At 40.9% G+C, this 21,174-nt stretch overlaps 3 protein-coding genes across 3 annotated transcripts; all 3 read left to right on the forward strand.

The window, feature by feature from the left end:
• The first annotated feature begins 445 nt into the window (after nucleotides 1-445).
• Nucleotides 446-1,087, forward strand: LOC137295232 (lysosomal proton-coupled steroid conjugate and bile acid symporter SLC46A3-like). The gene has a single exon (XM_067826548.1). The coding sequence runs from the start codon at nucleotides 446-448 to the stop codon at nucleotides 1,085-1,087; it is 642 nt and encodes a 213-aa protein (XP_067682649.1).
• On the forward strand, nucleotides 596-15,931 carry LOC137295015 (proton-coupled folate transporter-like). The gene is made up of 4 exons (XM_067826265.1): nucleotides 596-1,426; nucleotides 12,506-12,589; nucleotides 13,130-13,286; nucleotides 14,019-15,931. Exons 1-3 carry the CDS (start codon nucleotides 1,174-1,176, stop codon nucleotides 13,270-13,272), a joined length of 480 nt encoding a protein of 159 aa, XP_067682366.1. The 5' UTR covers nucleotides 596-1,173; the 3' UTR covers nucleotides 13,273-13,286; nucleotides 14,019-15,931.
• Nucleotides 15,932-16,350: 419 nt separating this feature from the next.
• On the forward strand, nucleotides 16,351-21,163 carry LOC137294697 (lysosomal proton-coupled steroid conjugate and bile acid symporter SLC46A3-like). Its single transcript, XM_067825771.1, has 4 exons — nucleotides 16,351-17,591; nucleotides 18,643-18,726; nucleotides 19,299-19,455; nucleotides 20,202-21,163. Exons 1-4 carry the CDS (start codon nucleotides 16,439-16,441, stop codon nucleotides 20,302-20,304), a joined length of 1,497 nt encoding a protein of 498 aa, XP_067681872.1. The 5' UTR covers nucleotides 16,351-16,438; the 3' UTR covers nucleotides 20,305-21,163.
• Nucleotides 21,164-21,174: the final 11 nt, after the last annotated feature.

The following is a 21,174-nucleotide window of genomic DNA, read 5'->3' on the forward strand; positions in this document are numbered from 1 at the left end:
CAAAATGCTGGCTTTGAATGTCATCAGATGGGGGGGGGGGGGGGGGGGGGGATATCCTAGTGGTTAAAGAAGCGTTTACTTGTCACGACAAGGATCGTGGATCGATTCCCCACATGGGATTCCACAATGTGTGAAACCCATTTTAGGTGTGCCCCGCCTATTGCATGAACGTTGCTAAAGCCATACTGACCCATCCACTTTAAATCCCGTCTCGCTCTGTAGAGAACGTTTAGGTAGGAAAACAAAACAAAACAAAAACAAAAAACAAAAGAAAATTGGAGGCGACAACATCCACCATGGACGCGATACAGAACCACTCATTAAAGGTGTCGGCGACCAGAACATTGTTCCTGGAAACCATCAGAAAACCCAAGTCGGACGTCTGCTCCTCGTCAGCCTCATCCTGTTCCTCCATGGCGGTTCCTCTGCCATCCACAGTCCGCTCATGTCCCTGTACCGGTACCTTCGATACAGCCAGGAGTACATTCCAAACTCGTCGTTTCCGGAAAGGAAGACGTCTCACAATGAATGCGTTGTCAACAACACCGCTGCGGACTCTGACCTCCAGGATGAAGTCCAGAGAGATGCGACCAACCTCAACATGCAGCTCACTCTCGTTACAAGCATCCCTGCAATCTTCACCAACCTATGTCTCGGTGCCTACTTGGACTACTTCGGACGCCGTTTCTTGTTCATAACTATACTAGTAGGAAGAATGACCAGAGACCTCACGACAGTTTCTACCGTCGTATGGACTCTGGACCTTCGCTATTTCTTCATCGGGTACGGCGCTGACGGATTATGTGGGTCCAGTTTCACCTTCTACCTAGCGGGGTATGCATTCACAGCAGACATTACTCCACCGGCTAAAGTGAGAACCGTGGCATTAGCTGTGGTGGATGCTGCCAAGGGTATTGCTGAGGTATCCCTACACATAGCCACTGGGTATTTGATACAGATGTACGGCTACCTGTTTCCGTCAATGGAAATGGCTGCCTTGACAATGCTGGACCTCGTAGTCGTGGTAGACTGCTGCCAGAGACGGTCAAAAGAAATAGGGCCTGTATCTCTCCCATTGCGGCAGTAAAAAATGTGTTTCGTTTTTATTTTAGAAAAACGTCCACAGGTAACCGTGCCCTATTCTGGATCTGTATAAGCGTCTTCTTGTTTAAGATGATAGACCAGTATGGCACTGTCAACATCGAGAACTTGTACATGTTGAGTCCGCCATTTTGCTGGGACTCTGTCAGATTGGGAATGTACGGTGCTCTGAAGGATGGCGTCCACTACTTCAGCAGCGCTGTCATCATCAAGGTCCTCCACGTCTGCACCACAGATGGTATAGTTGGCATCATCGGCTTCATGTCTGCAGCTGCATCTAAAATTATACAGGGCCTTGCTTTCGTGGACTGGATGTTGTACTTAGGTGGGTGCTATGTGTTATAAGGTAGCCGACTTATTAAAGCATTAACTCGACAAATGGAGGCCGGTTCAATTCTGCACATGTTCTGTCCTATTCATCGTGAGCTCATCACGCCGAACACCCGGTTTGATTTCACACATGGGTACCATGTGTGAAGACCCTTTCCAGTGTCCTCATCCGTGGTACTACTACAATATTGTTAAAGGCGGCGTAAAATAATACTTGCTAATTTTTTTTGTGATGATATTGCTAAATATTTATCAAGGTGATGAAAACCAGAACTCACTAGATCACTTTTAGATCACATTCTTTACTCGGTGATTTCGTTAAGATATGAGTTAACCCGTGACATGAATCAACTGACGTTTGCATGGCAGCAGACATGAAAAAATAGAGAGATAATATAAATGTGTTAAGTTGTCAGGTCACGAGATATGATAAACATGTTATTGTGTCGGGTCATGAGACGAGATACATTACCACTTAAGGTCGGTTATCCTTTGTATTATACATTGCTTTGTTGTCCCTCTACTCGTTTTATTAAATCTGGTGCTTAATTAACACTGAACACTGAAGCTAAGGGACCAGAGTGGAACAAGATAGGTTTGTGCATTACACATTCAGAACATACAAAATTTATACCCAAACATATTTAACGTACGAATTGCCACTTGTTCATTCTTCCTCCCTGCGTTCCGCTTCAGTCCCGGTTGTGGCTTTAGCGTCAGCAGCCATCTCACCAGCATTACGAGCTATCCTGTCTAGAATGGTTCCAGTCGACGAACAGGGTATGTAACCACTGCTAAAAACCAGTTAAATGTGCATGACCTATTTTCATAAGTGGAACGATTTCTAAAGTTGTTAGATATGTATCTTAGACATGTAGATCTTTACCTTAGATAGATATTTATTCATGGAGAATGTAGTACTAAGTCAAATGTTCAGACAGGTGGTGAATTAGTGTATAATGTTTATGGCAATTATGTGTATCATTAATGGTAATAAATGATTATACATCGCCAGGTTTCAAAGACAGACACATCTGTTGATGACAGAAGCATATTGTATTTGTCACGTATAGGGTTTCATCATTAACCTGCTTATATGACGAACATTTTAGACCATGATCTTGTTTGATCTAAATGTGTGTTATAACTTAAGAAGGCAGAGAGAAAGACATATTTACAAAATGACTCGATGCAAAATGTGCTTGCCAGTCGGTCAAGTGACTGTGAAGACTTCCTGGCCCGACAGAATTTTTACTAGCCACAATCTAGCGAGTCAGTGGCTCTTTCGCACCCTGATTGTGGGTGTTCCAACTTTCCGATTTACAGATAAAATTAGCATCGCGCATTCAAGAACTGCGACATTGTGCCATAACAGTGCAAGTAAAGACGGGTTGTTGTTTAACGTCGCACTCGGCAGTAGTCAAGCGGCGGTCTGTAATAATCAAGTCTCGACCACACAATCCAGAGGTCAATACCATCAGCATCGGTCTGCGTAACTGGAACATGATGACACGTGTCAACCAAGTCAGCCAGCCTGATTACCAGATCCTGTAAGTCGCCTCTAACGACAAGCATGGGTTACTGAAGACCAATAATTCTAACCCGGATCTTCAGGGGTGGCGAAATGATTATCTCACAACATGCAGTGCATATATGTAACTTCAAGTAAAACTTCAAAATAAAAGTAATGTTTCCAATCAGACTTTTATTGAGCATGTTACAGACAGTAGTATTGTTGCATAAATGCATACCAGATGTAAACGCCTATAAAATGATAATAAGTAAAACGGTGCAATAAATAGAAATGTATACAAAAACAAACTGTAAAAAACCCCAATTACTATAGTATTCAGCTGTGGTGTGACATTAGACACAAAGGTGCACAGAATGTTCATTTAACAACATTTTCGTCATAAACCAAATATAATTCTATCAAAGAACAAACTGGAGTCCATAATAAGATAGTCCGCCCCATAATTTTGTTTTACAAAATGATCAGAAACGAGAATATTTTTATATGTGGCCTTAAAGCTTAGAACATATTTCTTGGATGTTTGACGTCTAGTTGTTTAAGGGACTGATTCACGATTACGTCTTAAGTGTCAAATTGGGAAACAACATGTAACGATCTTATTGTCCAAGCTGTCTGTATAAATCACACGTACTAAGTACTGTCGGCAATAGAAACAAAAATCAGTTTTGGAGCTGAATTGAAGAGAATTGAAGAGAGTATTCTTCCAAATAAAAAGCTTTGGACAAAATGCACATTGCTCATTTCTACACTAATCTCTCATCAGTAAAGGCCTGTTTGTACGCTTCCTATCTCCCTACCACTGGGACTGTAGTTAGGCTGAACACATTTTAACAGTTAGTTCACACTTTCGCATATCAACTACATAATAGTATATGTTTAAACCATATGCTGAAGTAATCAGTATATAAGTCAACACAAAACCTGAGTTTGCGTTAGATCTGTCTGATGGGTATATCACAGGTACACAATGGAAAGACTGCAACCATCCAACCATCCGTCCATCAAACCATCCAGTCATCGTAGCATATTACTGTAACCCCTATTTAAAAAAATCAGACACAAATGCATATTTAATTTACACTACCATTTGAAGTTGGGGTAGCCGAATGAGAGATTCAGAAAGAAACCTCTTCTAAAGTAACAAAATTTCATTCCACAAGCTCCATCGTATGAATACTCATTGTATTGTGGTATGCACAACCTCGATTTCAGTCGTCTTTGTTGTCATAGTGATCGTGATGCAGTGCTCTGGCCACTGGATGCACATCGTCTTCCTGTGGAATCAAGTATTCATAGCAGGGGAACCTCTTGAGCTGACCATGAACATCCTTGTGAAAAAGTGCATATGCAGATAAGTCTTTATATCGGCATACTTGATGTACTTGATCCTCTCAACCAAGGGACGTAACTCCACATGTCAATGTCCAAAAGGTATAGGAGTTTGTATTTACTAAGAAGGTGTACGCCCAAAATATATTTACACTTTGATACATTATTAAGGCACTGTGCATCAATGACTTGTGGAGTCCAATTTGTTGCTGTGTCGTAAGCTGTTAACTCAAGTATTTATGAATGGCACAGTAAACCATAAACTTCTTTGGGAGAAACAATTTGTCCCGAGATTTTACAAATCAAAATTGAATCGATCTAGACACATCGGAATGTTAACAATGTATCTGTTTAGACACATCTGTATTCTTTTATAATGGTTTCAGTATTGAATGTTCCTTTGAAGTGATTTACATACATCTGTATAGTTTACTGTTGAATATAATGACACATATGGTATATTTCGATGCCGGTTTCATGAAATTAACTAATATGTTATATATATGTTATTCGCGCATTCCACAATAGAGAATACCTCCAGTTGTTTACGTATTCACAATGACTTCAAGGACAAGGATATATGCAGCAGGAATAAAAGCAACGATGATAATCCGATTGGGGTCAAGATCCAGCAACATTCGGCGGACATGTTGCTGTACTTAACCATCTCCGGATCCATTATTTCGACCGTTGTGAACCTGGTTATTGGATCCTATTCCGACTTTCCTGGAAGAAGAGTCCTATTCTTCATGCCAAGCCTAAGGGCGGCTATGAAAGGAGCAGTTCTCTGTCTTGTCGTATGGTTTCAGCTTTCCCTTAACTGGCTCTTTTTGGGCTGCGTTTTGGGTGGGTCTCTCTGGGTCGTTTAACGGGTATCTCCTGGGTGTATTTGCGTACACTGCAGACGTCACGGAACCTGGCAAGAGACGCACTGTTATGATAGCTATTGTGGAGGGTTTCGTTGCTATAGTTGGGTCTGTTGGTCAGTTGGCCATGGGATTTATCCTAAAGTCAATTATTTTTACGTTGTCATAATAATTACAGCGGCCCTTGCTCCTCCACTGATGTCAATACTTACACTCCTATCAGAAACAATGACCAAGAAGGTGGAAAAACAATGGTCTCCTCTGCCACACATCAAGAAGGTTTTGGGTTTCTTCACCACACAAGGTTCTGGTAAACAGCGAGCTTTGTATATACTAGCATTTCTTATATTCTTTCTTGGAATATTCGGAAATATGGGACGGTCAAGCGTGGAGATCCTGTATCAATTACACGAGCCGTTTTGTTGGAGCTCTGTGAAAATCAGCTGCTACGGTGCTATCAGATTGTCCTTCTCTGTCTTGAGTAGCCTGTTTGGAATCAAACTTTTACAACTGTGTATTCGGGACATGACAATTGCGTTGTTGGGATTAGCGATCGGCGCAGCATCGATGGTGATGGAGGCATTGGCCTTCAATGATTGGATGATGTATTCGGGTGAGTTTGGGCACGCTAAGAGCTCGCCGACACCCCCGTAGTGGACCCAGGGGGATAGTTGGTCCACCAACCCGTTTGCCGTGGGTTGCGTCCCTGTGTCGGTGGAGGAAGGGATCCTGGTGGTTGAGGGCAATGGGAGCAGGACCATTGTTCCTATTGCTCAATACACCACTTTGGCCCTGACTTCACCTAGACGGGTGGTTGAATGGGCCCGGTTCAACCACTCGGCTGGTGATGCCAAGCCCTGTGCATGGACTGTGTATGTGTCATTGCACAATTTTGATATTTGGAATTATTTTGAAATTCGGTCTTCGCACTACTGTTGATTTGTAACGTTTTTATTCTGAATTATGATTATATGAACTTTGCCTAGAGTCTTATGCCAGAAGGCGGTGGCTCATGGGCCAATCTGGTGGATTAGTTATTTATAATTCTTCCGCTAGAGTATATCATCTGAGTATCCTTGGTGCTGCAAGTCGGAGACCCACTTGCATTCAGCATTGTCCTTGTGATACTCCGTGGTGGGTGGGGAGCTCAGATGAGCTTACGAAACCCCTCAAAAAAGGAGCAAACGTCAACTTGATACTGATCCCGTTGAAACTGACCATAGACAGCCCAACTCAATTGATTACTGGTCACGTTTTCTTGTTGTTGAGACTACTGACAAGACTCCTTTGAAGTTGAATCCTTTTGCCGTAGCTAAAGGTATACAAGGCATCGCTGGTGATGTTAAAAACATTAGGCGATTACGTCCCGGTGCCCTTCTGGTTGAGTATGCAAAAAGACAGCAAGCCACCAATCTTATGAGTACTCAATCTTTTGTCGGTATTCCAGTTACGATCTCGGCTCACAAAACACTTAACACGAGCAAAGGAATTGTCAGGGACCGTGAACGTTTGTTTGCTGACATGTCAGAACTTGACATCGCCTTAGAGATGAAGGATCAAGGTGTCCTCTATGTCAAACGTTTTACAACCCGTAGAAATGATGCTACTGTAAACACAAATACGTATATGTTCTCTTTCTCTTCTCCAAATGTTCCAAAATCACTGAAAGCAGGATACTGTAACATCAACGTTGAAATGTACATTCCAAACCCTCTTCGATGCTTCAAATGCCAAAAGTTCGGCCATGGGGTTAATAACTGCACATTGTCTGTTGTTTGTGCTCACTGTGGTGAAAAGACACATACAACAGAAGATTGTGACAGTAACGTTAAGAAATGTACGAACTGCACTGGTGCTCATTCATCGTTTTCCAAAGAATGTCCTGTCTGGAAGTATCACATGGAGATCAACAAACTAAAATTCACCCGAAACATTAGTTTTGCAGATGCCAAAAAACTGGTCCAAAGTTCTGAACCTAAAGAAAGCTATGCTTCCCTAACTAAAACACCGTCGGAAGCAAGTATAACAAAATCAACCGCGAGCTGTCAAACTGACTTGACGTGGATTACATCAGAAGCCCCTCTGCTTTTTTCACCTGCAATATCTACTCAAACGCTAGAGTCACTTTCGTCTCAAATCCAATCGATAGCATCCTCTGATCATGAGTCTTCTCAAGCAACTCCAAAATCTTCAGAAACTGTTAAAACTAAACCTAAACGGCCAGATCCTATGAAAAAAGTAAGTGGCAGACCCCCGAAAGGGTCACAAAACAAAGTACAGTTGTTTAACAAATATGGGTCTCTCGAAGACATGGACGTTTCTGAACACGTCCATTCTAGGGCACATAGCTTGTCGCCCTCCAAAAGAGTGCGGGGTAGATCCCCAATAAATCCCCCCAAAAGATAGTTTATTCCAATAATATTCTACAGTGGAACTGCAGAGGATTGAGGACTTATTTACATGAATTACAGCTATTAGTCCAAGATTTTACACCTTCAGCGATATGTCTCCAAGAGACATATTTAAAACAAACAGATATATTTGACCTTCGTCATTTTAATGCCTATCATTGTTTTTCACCTCCGGGTGATAGGGCCACTGGAGGATCATCCATTCTAGTCAGACAAAACGTTATTCAAAGCCCTGTTTCACTTAATACTAATATGCAGGCTGTTGCAGTGAGAATTACTTTACATGTAGCGTTTACGCTATGCTCACTCTATATTTCGCCGTCTTCGGCGTTTGCCAAAACCGATTTTCAAGCTCTATATGATCAGCTCCCGAAGCCCTGTACAATAATGGGAGATTTAAATGGGCACAACCCACTCTGGGGTAGTGTAACAACAAACACTAAAGGTAAATTGTTGGAGGAATTTTGTTCTGATAATGATTTATGTATTTATAATGATGGTTCCAACACATATTTACACCCTGGTACAGGGACTTATTCTGCTCTCGACTTGTCACTGACAAATTCAGAACTACTAAATGAATTCGAATGGTCAGTCCACGATGACCTGTGTGGAAGTGACCATTTTCCTACTATATTAAAAGCTGTAACTCCATCTGATGTTCCTCCATCATCAAAGCGGAATTTTAAAAAGGCTAACTGGCCTTTATATGAAACACTGTGTGCTGAAAAACTTAAACCTGAAAGTTTTATTGACGTTCCTGGTGCTATTAAATGCTTTTCTAATAAACTGAATTCCATAGCTGATGAGTGTATACCAAAGTCCTCTGTAGTTCCACACATAAGAAAACCATGGTTCAACGATGAGTGCAAACAAGCTAGGAAGGCAAGGAAAAAAGCAGAACATTATTTCCGTCGCCATCCCATGGTACACGATTTAAATAAATTTAAAATTTAAAATGCTAAAGTACGGCGTACTTTTAAACAGAACAAACGCCAATCTTGGCAAAATTATGTATCCAAAATAAATTCTCGGACACCCATGTCCAAGGTATGGAACATGGTCCAGAAAATCAAAGGTAAAGGTACTAAATCTACTGTCCATCATCTTAAACATGGAGATCACTTACTTACTGATAAATCAGATATCGCAAATAAACTGGGCGAAACCCTCGCTAAACATTCTTCCTCTTCTAACTATTTACCTCAATTCCAGCAGTATCAAAAACAACAAGAAAGGAAAACTATTACTTTCAACTCCGATAATGGGGAAGATTATAACGAAATTTTTGTCTACTCATGAACTCCATACTGCTCTTGCTCAAGCTCATGACACTGCTACAGGAGCTGATAACATACATTATCAACTCCTGAAGCATTTACCAGAATCCTGCCTAGAAACTCTTCTAAATATTTTTCATGATATTTGGACATCGGGTAACTTTCCTCCCTCATGGCGTGACGCCATAGTAGTACCAATACCTAAACCTGGACGTGATCATACGGACCCGTCCAATTATCGACCTATTTCACTAACTAGCTGTGCTTGCAAGACCATGGAACGCATGATAAATAATCGACTTGTTTGGTACTTGGAAACAAATAATCTCATAACTGATATACAATGTGGTTTCCGTAAAAACAGAAGTAGCAGTCGACCACTTAGTGCGTTTAGAATCATTTGTTAAAAACGCACTAATTAATAAACATCATGCTGTGTCTATCTTTTTTTTATCTAGAAAAAGCATATGACACTACTTGGAAATATGGCATTCTAAGAGATTTACATGACTTTGGCTTGCGAGGTCGTTTGCCTGAATTTATAGCCAACTTTTTAAATAACAGACAATTCCAGGTCCGTGTGGGTTCTACCCTGTCTGATCATTACAATCAGGATCAGGGTGTTCCACAAGGCAGTATTTTGTCAGTCACTCTTTTTAGCATCAAGATAAATAGTTTAACAAAAGTTTTAAACGATTCAATTGATGGATCGTTATTTGTGGATGATTTTAATATTTCTTGTCGAGGGAAAAATATGCATACTATTGAACGGCTGCTGCAGCTTTGTTTAAACAAAATAAATAAATGGTGTCTTGAAAACGGCTTTAAATTTTCTAAATCCAAAACTAATTGTATACATTTTTGCAGAAAATATAAACCACATAAGGACCCTGAACTATCTCTAGATGGCACTCCCATCAAAGTTGTAAAGGAGGCCAAGTTCTTGGGCCTAATCTTTGACTCCCATTTAATATTTCTGCCTCATATTAAGTTCCTTAAAACTAAATGCCTGAAGGCTCTTGACTTGTTGAAAGTTGTTTCCAACTCAAAGTGGGGAGGGGATCAAGCAACCCTCTTACACCTATATCGATCACTCCTCCGTTCAAAACTTGATTATGGCTCCATCGTATATGGTGGAGCCTGCAAAAGCAACTTAAACTTCTTGATTCTGTCCACCACCAAGGCCTAAGACTTTGTCTTGGGTCCCTTAGAACTTCCCCTATTGACAGTCTCTACGTTGAGGCTGATGAGCCATCTCTTGAACAGCGGCGTATAAGGCTAGCTTTACAGTACATTACTAAGTTATACTCTAATGAATCTAATCCTGCCTATAAGTGAGTTTTCAATCCCTTTTATGGGGATTTATACAACAAGAAATCTCCGCTTGTCCCTCCTCTAGGACATAGAATTAAACCCTTTCTTTCTTCGGCCGGCATTGAGCTGGAAAACATAGCCCCTCCCGTCTTCTTTCTTCTCCTCCTTGGCAGAGAGTTAGGCCACAAGTCGACCTAACATTAACTTCGTTTAAAAAATCAGAAACTAATGAATTACAGTATAAACAAGAATATAATCAATTAAAGCATAAATATAGCAATTATAAATCCTTATTTACAGATGGGTCCAAGGACGGTGGCGCAGTGGCTTGTGCCACTGTCATTGGATCCAGAACAATATCTTCTAGATTACCAGTTCTATTTTTACAGCTGAAGCTAATGCCATACTAACGGCTCTTAAATATCTTCAAAGACACCCTAAAGATAAACACTATATAATCTATTCCGACTCTCTTTCTTGCCTTCAAGCCATTAAAAATATTTCTTGTAAACATCCACTTTTAATTGAAATAATTGAACTGTATAATGATCTTGCTACTGGCCAATACGACATCGTCTTCTGTTGGTTACCCAGCCACGTGGGCATTTCTGGGAACACATTGGCTGACCTTACTGCTAAGGCGGCACTCAACAAATCTGTGAGACCACTTCTTATTCCATGCACTGATTATAAAGCTATCATTAGGTCTTACATCCGTGATCTGATGCAGAAGAAGTGGGACACTCAAGTAGGTATCAACAAATTACATGAAATAAAACCCTACATTGGTTACACCTACTTGGGTTGTCAGTCCAGATTTGAAGAGGTCATCATGCGACGATGTCGTATTGGCCACACACGATGTACCAATGAATATTTGCTTAAAGGTGAAGATCCTCCGTTTTGTATCCCTTGTGATGAAAGAATCACAGTCAAGCATGTCTTGCTTGACTGTGTGGAATATTCCATCACAAGGGATAACTTTTTTAAATCCAGAACTATGAAGGATCTTTTTAGTAATGTTAGTGCTCATTTAATCATTGCATTTTTTTAAAAAATTAGACCTGTTACATTACTTGTAAATAGATTACTATTTTATAATTGGAAGTTGAATTAACAACTTAAGATTGTTAGTGGCTGTATCCTCGAAGGGGGTTGAAGTACCGTAAAATTATTGTCCTCTTGAGAGGGTACGTAAGTCCCAAAACAATATAAGTCAGATTTAATCTTCCACTTTTTTAATCGTAGAATATGTGTCATTTTAAATTGTGGCTAATCTTGCATACAGTCGCCAGCAGCTGAGGATGGTGTAAACCCAGCTAGGGACCATGCAGGTAGCAAACGTACTGTAAGTCCCCATGGCCCTAGTATGATGATCTACCTGCAGTTGTTGGCGATCTATAGCCTGTTTTTATGTTGTATTGTCCGAAAAGTGATATTAGTTTTAACTTTCCACACTAGTTTTAATCCCAATTGTGATATTCTAGTTGTTTTACTGTCCCTCGTTGACAGGCTTTTATAGTATCCATATATTTCATTTCAGTATTTAACGTTCTCGTCACGATATGGCTGAGATATTGCCGATGTAACGTTAAATATTAACTCACTCACTCACTCACTCGGGTGAGTTTGTAAAGGTTTTTCAAATGTCTCCACAGTTAACAGTTATTGAGCTCAACTAAATATATGCAACATATGTCATATTTGGGATTTAACTTTGTCAGTAAGTGTAAATTCTAGTACTTTTTGATTAAGTCCCATACGGGATTCGAACCCGCACCCTCAGGCATCTAATAGACAAGACACAAAGTCAGCCGCCTTAAGTGGAAATCGTGGTGACTGAGCGGGCTAGGGCTTACGCAAGTTGAATTCCCTACACGGTTAATATGCTTTCATATCGTTCTTGGTTTCATCCTCCTCCTTTTTGGCTGATGTGAAGTTTAAGAAAGCGAAAACTAAAGTACCAAGTGAACATTGTTTTATGCCGCTTTCAACGATGTCTCTGCAATATCACAGGGCAGGATCATGCAGAAATAGGTGTTTAACCACTTGGCTATTTCTGGTCTTTCACTATGGAATTAATGGCGCACGTGATCCCAATAACACATCCTCCTCCGAGTATGGATATTTAAATCCACTACACACGTATTTTTCTATTTTGTGTTTGTCTTGAACCTCGTTTTGAATTCCTAAATGTAGAGGCTAATACTGCCATGAGTAACTCAAATCATACCCTTTTCGTCTTTAGTTTTCACATGACATCAATCGTATTTATTGAAATACCCATTGGCTTTGACGAAAGACTTCACGTCTTATCCCACACATTTGAACATTTTGCAGTTCCTCTGATCGGCCTGTTATCATTCACCGTCGTCCCTGTAGCTCGTTCTGCCATGTCGAAGATGACATCCCCCACTAAACAAGGTGAGAATAATTTTATGCTGCCTGACACAATATCCCTGCAACATCACTCCGGAGGGTCTCGTAGATTGTACCCACTAATCGATCAATGGTCTTCTGTGTGGCGACAGTACGCTTTTTACTTTCATTGCGCACAGGAATGAAGTGTATTTGAATCCACATATCAACACGAATGTCATAGCAGCACGTGCTTAATTAGTGATACAAATATGAAGTGGATGAAACATCTATCAAGTGTTTGTGCACTAATTAACTAAGTAATTTATCCCAGGCATATTTGCACTTTCTTTTGCACATCTTTTGCATATTTTACATATATTCTAAATATATTTTATATGTCATGTCGACATAACATGCAACAGGGATGTTAAAATACTAAAACACGTCTTACTCGACAAAGACATGATTGCACGTGAGACCCGCGTTCTAGGAAATTGCGTTTGAGCGAAGCCGTCTAATACCGGAAACAGTATATATCCATGTTGTTGCAAGTGCAATGCAATGCTCTGTGTTGCAGGTACCATGCAATGTTCTGTGTTGCAGGTGCTATCTTCTCCAGTATTGCGGCCGCGGAGAGTGTATGTGGCGTGGTGGCGCAGACCTTATACATGTCAGTCTATCGCTCCACTGTTGACACATTCAGAGGTGCAGTCTTCATCGTTATGGCCGGAATAGGAGGAATCTGAGTTGTCTTTATTATGTGAGACCTATTAACATCTATGAATGACTGTTATCCTAAATACTTTCTTAACACATTTATCATTACCTTAAGCAATAAGTGTCTATTAGATAATTTATCTATCTATTATCTAATAACATCTAGTCTCTAATAACAGATCTAATGACATCTATCTAGTCTCAAACAACTTAACGGAAGTCGGCATTTCAATAGTCTCTCAGACATTACGAATATACTTTAATTTGGTGTGGACAAATATAAGAGAGACTTTTGGAGGATTCATTGTGCCTCATATGTTTCATGGGATATGCATTTTATTCTGCAATACAGACCCTGGAACAAATACATTAAAGAAAGCCCGTGCAAGTCTAGAATATGTGGGAAGTCTAGATTTCCCTGATGTTCGTAAAAATGAAACTGATGAGGGTCTCTCAGCTGCTTTTCATTCTGTGGTCTGATTATTCCAGCACAGTTTGTTCTATAAACTATGTTTATTTCAGAGACTAAATGTTAGTTTGGCTTGTTCTATGAGGAATGACATGTAATACATGTATCGTATATTTACGAGGCTTCGTAATTTTCATCTGAAATCAAAATAGCAAAAAGCAAAGACGCATAGAAGGTTATTTATGAAGCATGGATGGTGGCATTAAAAGGTTTCGCCGTTGTATATTTTCACGAGACCAAGCACCACAGATAAACCTTTTCTGTGTATTCTGGCACTGTGTGTAACACGTTTGTTTATATTGGCAGTGCATTCCTCCAACTGACCAAGGGAGACGCCAAAGAAACATAGCCTGTTGTCGAGCCTACGGTCAAGGTCGAAATGAAGTCACCCAGCAAGCAACCATGACGTCACCATGACGTAACTTACCTGTGACCTTAACAGTATATCATACGTATGGTGCTTGCAACTGTGTATTTAACGAATAGGAGCAAATGTTATTGCACTGAACGATGATTAACAATACAACAACGGGAGACTCGAATGTTTGGGGCGGTGGGGTACCCATGTGGTGAAAGCGTTCGCTCGTCACGTCGAAGTCCCGGGTTCGATTCCTCCCATGGATACAATGTGCGAAGCCCATTTCTTGTGTCTTCCGCCGTGATATTGCTGAATTATTGTCCAAAGCGGCGTTAAACCAAACTTACTCACTCATTCGAATAATTGGAATCAGACTGACGCTCGTTATATCGCAGGAATACAACTGATAAACGGCGCAGGTTTATAGTTCCTACAATTTGAACAGTAAATTGGCAGCTTCTTTCATATCAGATCGAGCTTTATATCCGAGTAGCATAGTACTGAATCTGCCTTTTAACCGAGAAACACAGGGTGTTACACGTTAAACGAGAAACATAGTGTGTTAGTTTACGTACGGGAGCATCGACTTTGCTTTTACACTCGGTAGTACACATCTAGTCAATGAAGAAAATAAGTAATCAAGATCCTACGCAAATTTCAAACCCACGTCCCCTGTCGTGATATTGCTGGAATATTGCTAAATGTGGCGTAAAACCTAAAACTAACCCACTCCAAGTTTCAATTCAGAATACAGGTAATGCGTCATTGAGGCAGTTTCCTTAATAATCCTATTCGACATATGGATATGTTTGGAGTGCGTATAATACACTCGGTAAACTACTGTAATAGATGAAAGGGACCACGACTCTAGGGTCCATATAACCGTTGTTCGTTATGAGAATTTCGACTAAAATATATGATAGAGTGGAAGCTGTGAAACCCGGCATCTGCCCAATCCGGCAAGTTGTCACCACTAGCGTAAAATCTCAGACCTGTCCGTGGCTTGTTCATTTATCATCAGCTCTACTGTCAGGCACATTGTCTAAACCGGATTGTTTCTTTAGTCGCAATGAGTGCCGGTTAAGACAGCTTCCACTGTATACTGTAAGTGGCCGGAACAAAACCAACAATTCGTTATATCCGCCAGTTCGATGTAAGAGTAGTTTGCTGTAGTTTCTTCCGTCAAAGAGGCACAGTTGGTCCGTTAGTACAGCATTATCTTGAATACCAGGAACCTGTTCATTATCGTGTTAAACTCTAACTGACTGTATCACTTCATGTCCCACTTCATGTACATAAAGAGGGTCGTTGAGGTAGCCCGGTGGTAAAGTATTCGCTTCTCATGCCGAAGACCCGGGTTCGACCCACATGGGTGCCAAGTGTGAAGCCTATTTCTGGTGTTGCCAGTCGTGATATTGCTAAAAGCATGGTAAAACAATACCCGCTTAGTGTACATGAAGCAGTAAATTATTAGTCTGTGTAGTGATCGTCACATCTTATAGGCACACTAAATTAACATGTTGAGACAATCCCAAATCCCATCCCCAAATGCCGTATCTAAAGTTTTAAGTCTGTGTATCAACAAAACAAACGCAACGTTAAGGTTACTTGAGCACTAGCTGCCGCACTGGAGGGTATTTTCAAACATCACACAAAAGCAAATGTACGACGAAATGCCCTGAATGAGCGACCCAAGTCAAAAGATAGATACTAATATCTCATAAAACAAGAACCTATGTATACTCCTACCTGCTAACTTTTTGTACATTACGATGTTAACTGTGTTAAATACTTGTGTTAAGTACGGTGTTGAATGTACCTTGCTACTTCGCTTCAGTTGTAATAAACAGTTTCCATACTATCACTGTTTTATTCTTAAAACCCAGAATGGGTATTGATCATGAGTATCGCTTATGCGGTTATGATGTGTCACGTTTGAAGAGGAACATACCTCAGAGTTCTTCAGAGTTCAAAATCTTTGAATGTCACCTACGGATGACGGGATAGCCTAGTGGATGAAAACGCGTTCGGTCGTCACGCCAAAGATCGTGGATCGATTCCCCACATAGGTAAAATATGTGAAACCCATTTTAGGTGTCCTTCGCCTATTGCATGAATATTGCTAAAACCGTACTGACCCATCCACTAGAAAAACCACAAACAAACAAACAAACAAACAAACCCAACCTACTCACCCAGTATGTTATCATTGCATTCTGTGTATATCTCCCATCAGGCCATCTCGACAGTCGAATGTGTCCCACAACGGGCCAGGTCATTAGGTAATGTGTACTAGAACTGGCAGGTACGTGTATCGGTAACGGAAAGACGTCAGTTGATAACATGTATCTGATTCACAATAACAGAGATGGGAGACGACAACATCCACCACGGACGTGAGACACAACCACTCATTAAAGATGTCGGCGACCAGAACATTGTTCCTGGAAACCATCAGAAAACCCAAGTCGGACGTCTGCTCCTCGTCAGCCTCATCCTGTTCCTCCATAGCGGTTCCTCTGCCATCCACAGTCCGCTCATGTCCCAGTACCTGTACCTTCGATACAGCCAGAAGTACTTTCTCAACTCGTCGTTTCCGGAAAGGAAGACGTCTCACAGTGAATGCGTTGTCAACAACACCGCTGCGGACTCTGACCTCCAGGATGAAGTCCAGAGAGATGCGACCAACCTCAACATGCAGCTCACTTTCGTTACAAGCATCCCTGCAATCTTCACCAACCTATGTCTCGGTGCCTATTCAGACTACTTCGGACGCCGTTTCTTGTTCATAACTATGCTAGTTGGCAGAATGACCAGAGACCTCACGACAGTTGCTACCATCGTATGGAATCTGGACCTTCGCTATTTCTTCATCGGGTACGGCGCTGACGGATTATGTGGGTCCAGTTTCACCTTCTACTTAGCGGGCTATGCATTCACAGCAGACATTACTCCACCGGCTAAAGTGAGAACCGTGGCATTAGCTGTTGTGGATGCTGCCAAGGGTATTGCTGAGGTATCCCTACGCATAGCCACTGGGTATTTGATACAGATGTACGGCTACCTGTTTCCGTCAATGGGAATGGCTGCCTTGACAATGCTGGACCTCGTAGTCGTGGTAGCCTTGCTGCCAGAAACGGTCAAAAGAAATAGGGCCTGTATCTCTCCCATTGCGGCAGTAAAAAATGTGTTTCGTTTTTATTTTAGAAAATCATCCACAGGTAACCGTGCCCTATTCTGGATCTGTATAAGCGTCTTCTTTTTCAAGATGATAGACCAGTATGGCACTGTCAATATCGAGAACTTGTACATGTTGAGTCCGCCATTTTGCTGGGACTCTGTCAGATTGGGAATGTACGGTGCTCTGAAGGATGGCGTCCACTACTTCAGCAGCGCTGTCATCATCAAGGTCCTCCACGTCTGCACCACAGATGGTATAGTTGGCATCATCGGCTTCATGTCTGCAGCTGCATCTAAAATTATACAGGGCCTTGCTTTCGTGGACTGGATGTTGTACTTAGGTGGGTGCTATGTGTTATAAGGTAGCCGACTTATTAAAGAATTAACTCGTCAAATGGAGGTCGGGTTCGATTCTGCACATGTACTGTCCTATTCATCGTGAGGCGGTGGGGTAGCCTTGTGGTTAAAGAGTTTGCTCATCACGCCGAACACCCGGTTTGATTTCACACATGGGTACCATGTGTGAAGACCCTTTCCGGTGTCCTCCTCCGTGGTACTACTACAATATTGTTAAAGGCAGTGTAAAATAATACTGGCTTATTTGTTGTGATGATATTGCTAAAATTTGATCAAGGTGATGAAAATCAGAACTCACTAGATCACTTTTAGATCACATTCTTTACTTGGTGATTTTAAATTACATTCGTCAAGGATGATAGTCAGTTTATAGCTTTGGCCTTCCAAACAGCCAGGGTCTTTAAAATATATTGTAAAATAGTGGTAGTTATGTTAATTACGCTTACAGTGAGGACATAATGTGTTTGCCAGAAATGTTAACATTTGTATCTAATGAAATGACCCTAGTGTCACAATTCAATGACACAGTGGGTATAATATATTTAGATGGTTAAGTTCGTTAAGATATGAGTTAACCCGTGGCACGAATCAACTGACGTTTGCATGGCAGCATACATGAAAAAATAGAAAGATAATATAAATGTGTTAACTTGTCAGGTCACGAGATATGATAAACATGGCACGAATCAACTGACGTTTGCATGGCAGCATACATGAAAAAATAGAAAGATAATATAAATGTGTTAACTTGTCAGGTCACGAGATATGATAAACATGTTATTGTGTCGGGTCATGAGACGAGATACATTACCACTTAAGGTCGGTTATCCTCTGTATTATACATTGCTTTGTTGTCCCTCTACTCGTTTTATTAAATCTGGTGCTTAATTAACACTGAACATTGAAGCATAGGGACCAGAGTGGAACATGAGAGATTTGTGCATTACACATTCAGAAAATACAAAATTTATACCCAAACATATTTAACGTACGAATTGCCACTTGTTCATTCTTCCTCCCTGCGTTCCGCTTCAGTCCCGGTTGTGGCTTTAGCGTCAGCAGCCATCTCACCAGCATTACGAGCTATCCTGTCTAGAATGGTTCCAGCCGACGAACAGGGTATGTAACAATTTGCTAAAAACCAGTTAAATGTGCAGGACCTATTTTCATAAGTGGAACGATTTCTGAAGTTCTTAGATATGTATCTTAGACAGGTAGATCTTTACCTTAGATAGATATTTATTCATGGAGAATGTAGTACTACGTCAAATGTTGAGACAGGTGGTGAATTAGTGTATAATGTTTATGGCAATTATATGTATCATTAATTGTAATAAATGATTATACGTCGCCTGGTTTCAAAGACAGTCACATCCGCTGGTGCCAGAAGCATATTGTATTTGTCACGTATAGGGTAATCCTTCAGGTTCCGGGTTAGAGCTGGTCTTCAGTAACCCTTCTTTGTCGTAAGAGGCGACTTGGTTGACACGTCATCATATCCCACTTACGTAGATCGATGCTCATGCCGTTGATCAGTGGATTGCCTGGCGAGACTGGATTATTTACAGACTGCCGTGAAATAACTAGAATGCTGCGTGCAGTGTTAAAATATGAACCACACAACCAGTTTTCTGCTAAAAGAATTCGGTTCTTTTAGGTTAATGATTAATTGGGAGGATACTTTGTTGTAGGTGCCATATTTACAAGCATGTCGGTGGCTGAAGCTGTCTGTGATGCCGTTGGATCCACGACACTCAACGTCGTGTACGGAGCAACATTGAGCGTCATGCGCGGTGCAGTGTTTCTCATAATGGCGGGCACCAAAATCGTAGCCATTATATTATTGACGTAAGTAACTCAGGCAGTGTGCGAAATAGTTTCCAGATTTTGCTAGCCAGTCGGGCTACCTATGCCTGAAAGATACTTTTTCACAAAATAATTCACTATCCCGAAGTCTGAATGCAGACACGGGTTTTATCATAAGCTGCCTATATGATGAACATTTTTGTCAGGCCATAATTTTGCATGATCGGAGATAGTGATATATTTACAAAATGATCCCTTAAAAATGTGCTTGCCAGTCGGTCAAGTGACTGTGAAGACTTACTGGCCCGACAGAATTATTACTAGCCACGGTCTAGCGAGTCAGTGTCTATGTCACACACTGATCGTGGGTGTTCCAACTTTCCGATTTACACTCGAACCAAACTAGCAAAAAGAAAGAAAAACATATCCATTTTTGACGATAGTTAAACTATAGAAGTATATGGTCTGGTCGAGACCCGATTATAGCCAGACTGCAACTAGATATATGCTCGAAACGCATAAGGCATCGTACAATGTTTGGTGAAATAAGTGCAATTCAAGAGTCAATTCAAACAGAATGAGAGACAAAGTTTGTGACTCTCGAAATGATTAAAGTTGAGTTTTGAGTGAGTTTAGCTATATTCCAGCAATATCACGGCGGGGAACACATCACCCATGTAGGAAATCGAAACCGTGTCTTCGGCAAGGAACGAACGCTTCATCCACTAGTCTACCCCGACCGCCCCTCGAAATGGTTCAAATTAATGATCACATCCATTCATTTTCAGAGTATTTGTGTACAAGACTCGGTCGACAGTAGTGTCGCCCCAGAACACCCTCTGTGTACAAGTGCGGGATGAACAAGGTGCCTCTGATGACGAGCAGCCGTAGCTGTATTCCACGGCAACATCAAGAACTGCGACATTGTGACATAACAGAGCAAGTACAGACACTCGGCAGTAGTCAAGCGACGGTCTGTAATAATCGAGTCTGGACCAGACAATCCAGAGGTCAATACCATCAGCATCGGTCTGTGCAACTGGAACATGATGACACGTGTCAACCAAATCGGCCAGCCTGATTACCAGATCCTGTAAGTTGCCTCTAACGACAAGCATGGGTTACTGAAGACCAATAATTCTAACCCGGATCTTCAGGGGTGGCGAACATGCATGCAGTGCATATATGTAACTTCAAGCAAAACTTGAAAATAAGAATCCTATTTCCAATCAGACTTTTATTGAGACAACATGTTACAGACAGTAACTTCGTTGCATAAATGCATACCAGATGTAAACGCCTATAAAATGATAATAAGTAAAACGGTGCAATAAATAGTAATGTATACAAAAATAAACTGTAAAAAAACACACAATTACGATAGTATTCAGCTGTGGTGTAATATTAGACACAAAGGTGCACAGAATGTTCATTTAACAACATTTTCATCATATAGCAAACATACTTTTATCAAAAGAACAAACTGGAGTCAGTCCGTCCCATAATTTTGTAAAAAAATGATGAGAAACGAGAATGTTTTTAATATGTGGTCTTATTCAGAACATATATCTTGGTTTCTTGGATGTTTGACGTCTAGTTGTTTAAGGGACTGACTGAAGATTACGTGAATGTAACGATCTTTATTGTTTATCTTTACTGACGGCAATAGAAAGCAAAATCAGTTTGGGGGCTGAATTGAAGACATTTGAAGACGATGCTCTTGCAAATAAATCGCTTTGGACTGACAAAATCCACATATCT

Source organism: Haliotis asinina, chromosome 8, assembly GCF_037392515.1.
Source record: "Haliotis asinina isolate JCU_RB_2024 chromosome 8, JCU_Hal_asi_v2, whole genome shotgun sequence".
Taxonomy (NCBI): Eukaryota; Metazoa; Mollusca; class Gastropoda; order Lepetellida; family Haliotidae; genus Haliotis; species Haliotis asinina.

Excerpts from the sequence above, each read along its gene's own strand:
- LOC137295232 (XM_067826548.1), top strand. The coding sequence starts at position 446 with ATGTCCCTGTACCGGTACCTTCGATACAGCCAGGAGTACATTCCAAAC.
- LOC137295015 (XM_067826265.1), top strand. The coding sequence starts at position 1,174 with ATGATAGACCAGTATGGCACTGTCAACATCGAGAACTTGTACATGTTG. Across the intron at positions 1,427-12,505 it reads GGACTGGATGTTGTACTTAG|TTCCTCTGATCGGCCTGTTA; the intron begins GTGGGTGCTATG and ends AACATTTTGCAG. Across the intron at positions 12,590-13,129 it reads GACATCCCCCACTAAACAAG|GTGCTATCTTCTCCAGTATT; the intron begins GTGAGAATAATT and ends TCTGTGTTGCAG.
- LOC137294697 (XM_067825771.1), top strand. The coding sequence starts at position 16,439 with ATGGGAGACGACAACATCCACCACGGACGTGAGACACAACCACTCATT. Across the intron at positions 18,727-19,298 it reads GGTTCCAGCCGACGAACAGG|GTGCCATATTTACAAGCATG; the intron begins GTATGTAACAAT and ends ACTTTGTTGTAG. Across the intron at positions 19,456-20,201 it reads GTAGCCATTATATTATTGAC|AGTATTTGTGTACAAGACTC; the intron begins GTAAGTAACTCA and ends ATTCATTTTCAG.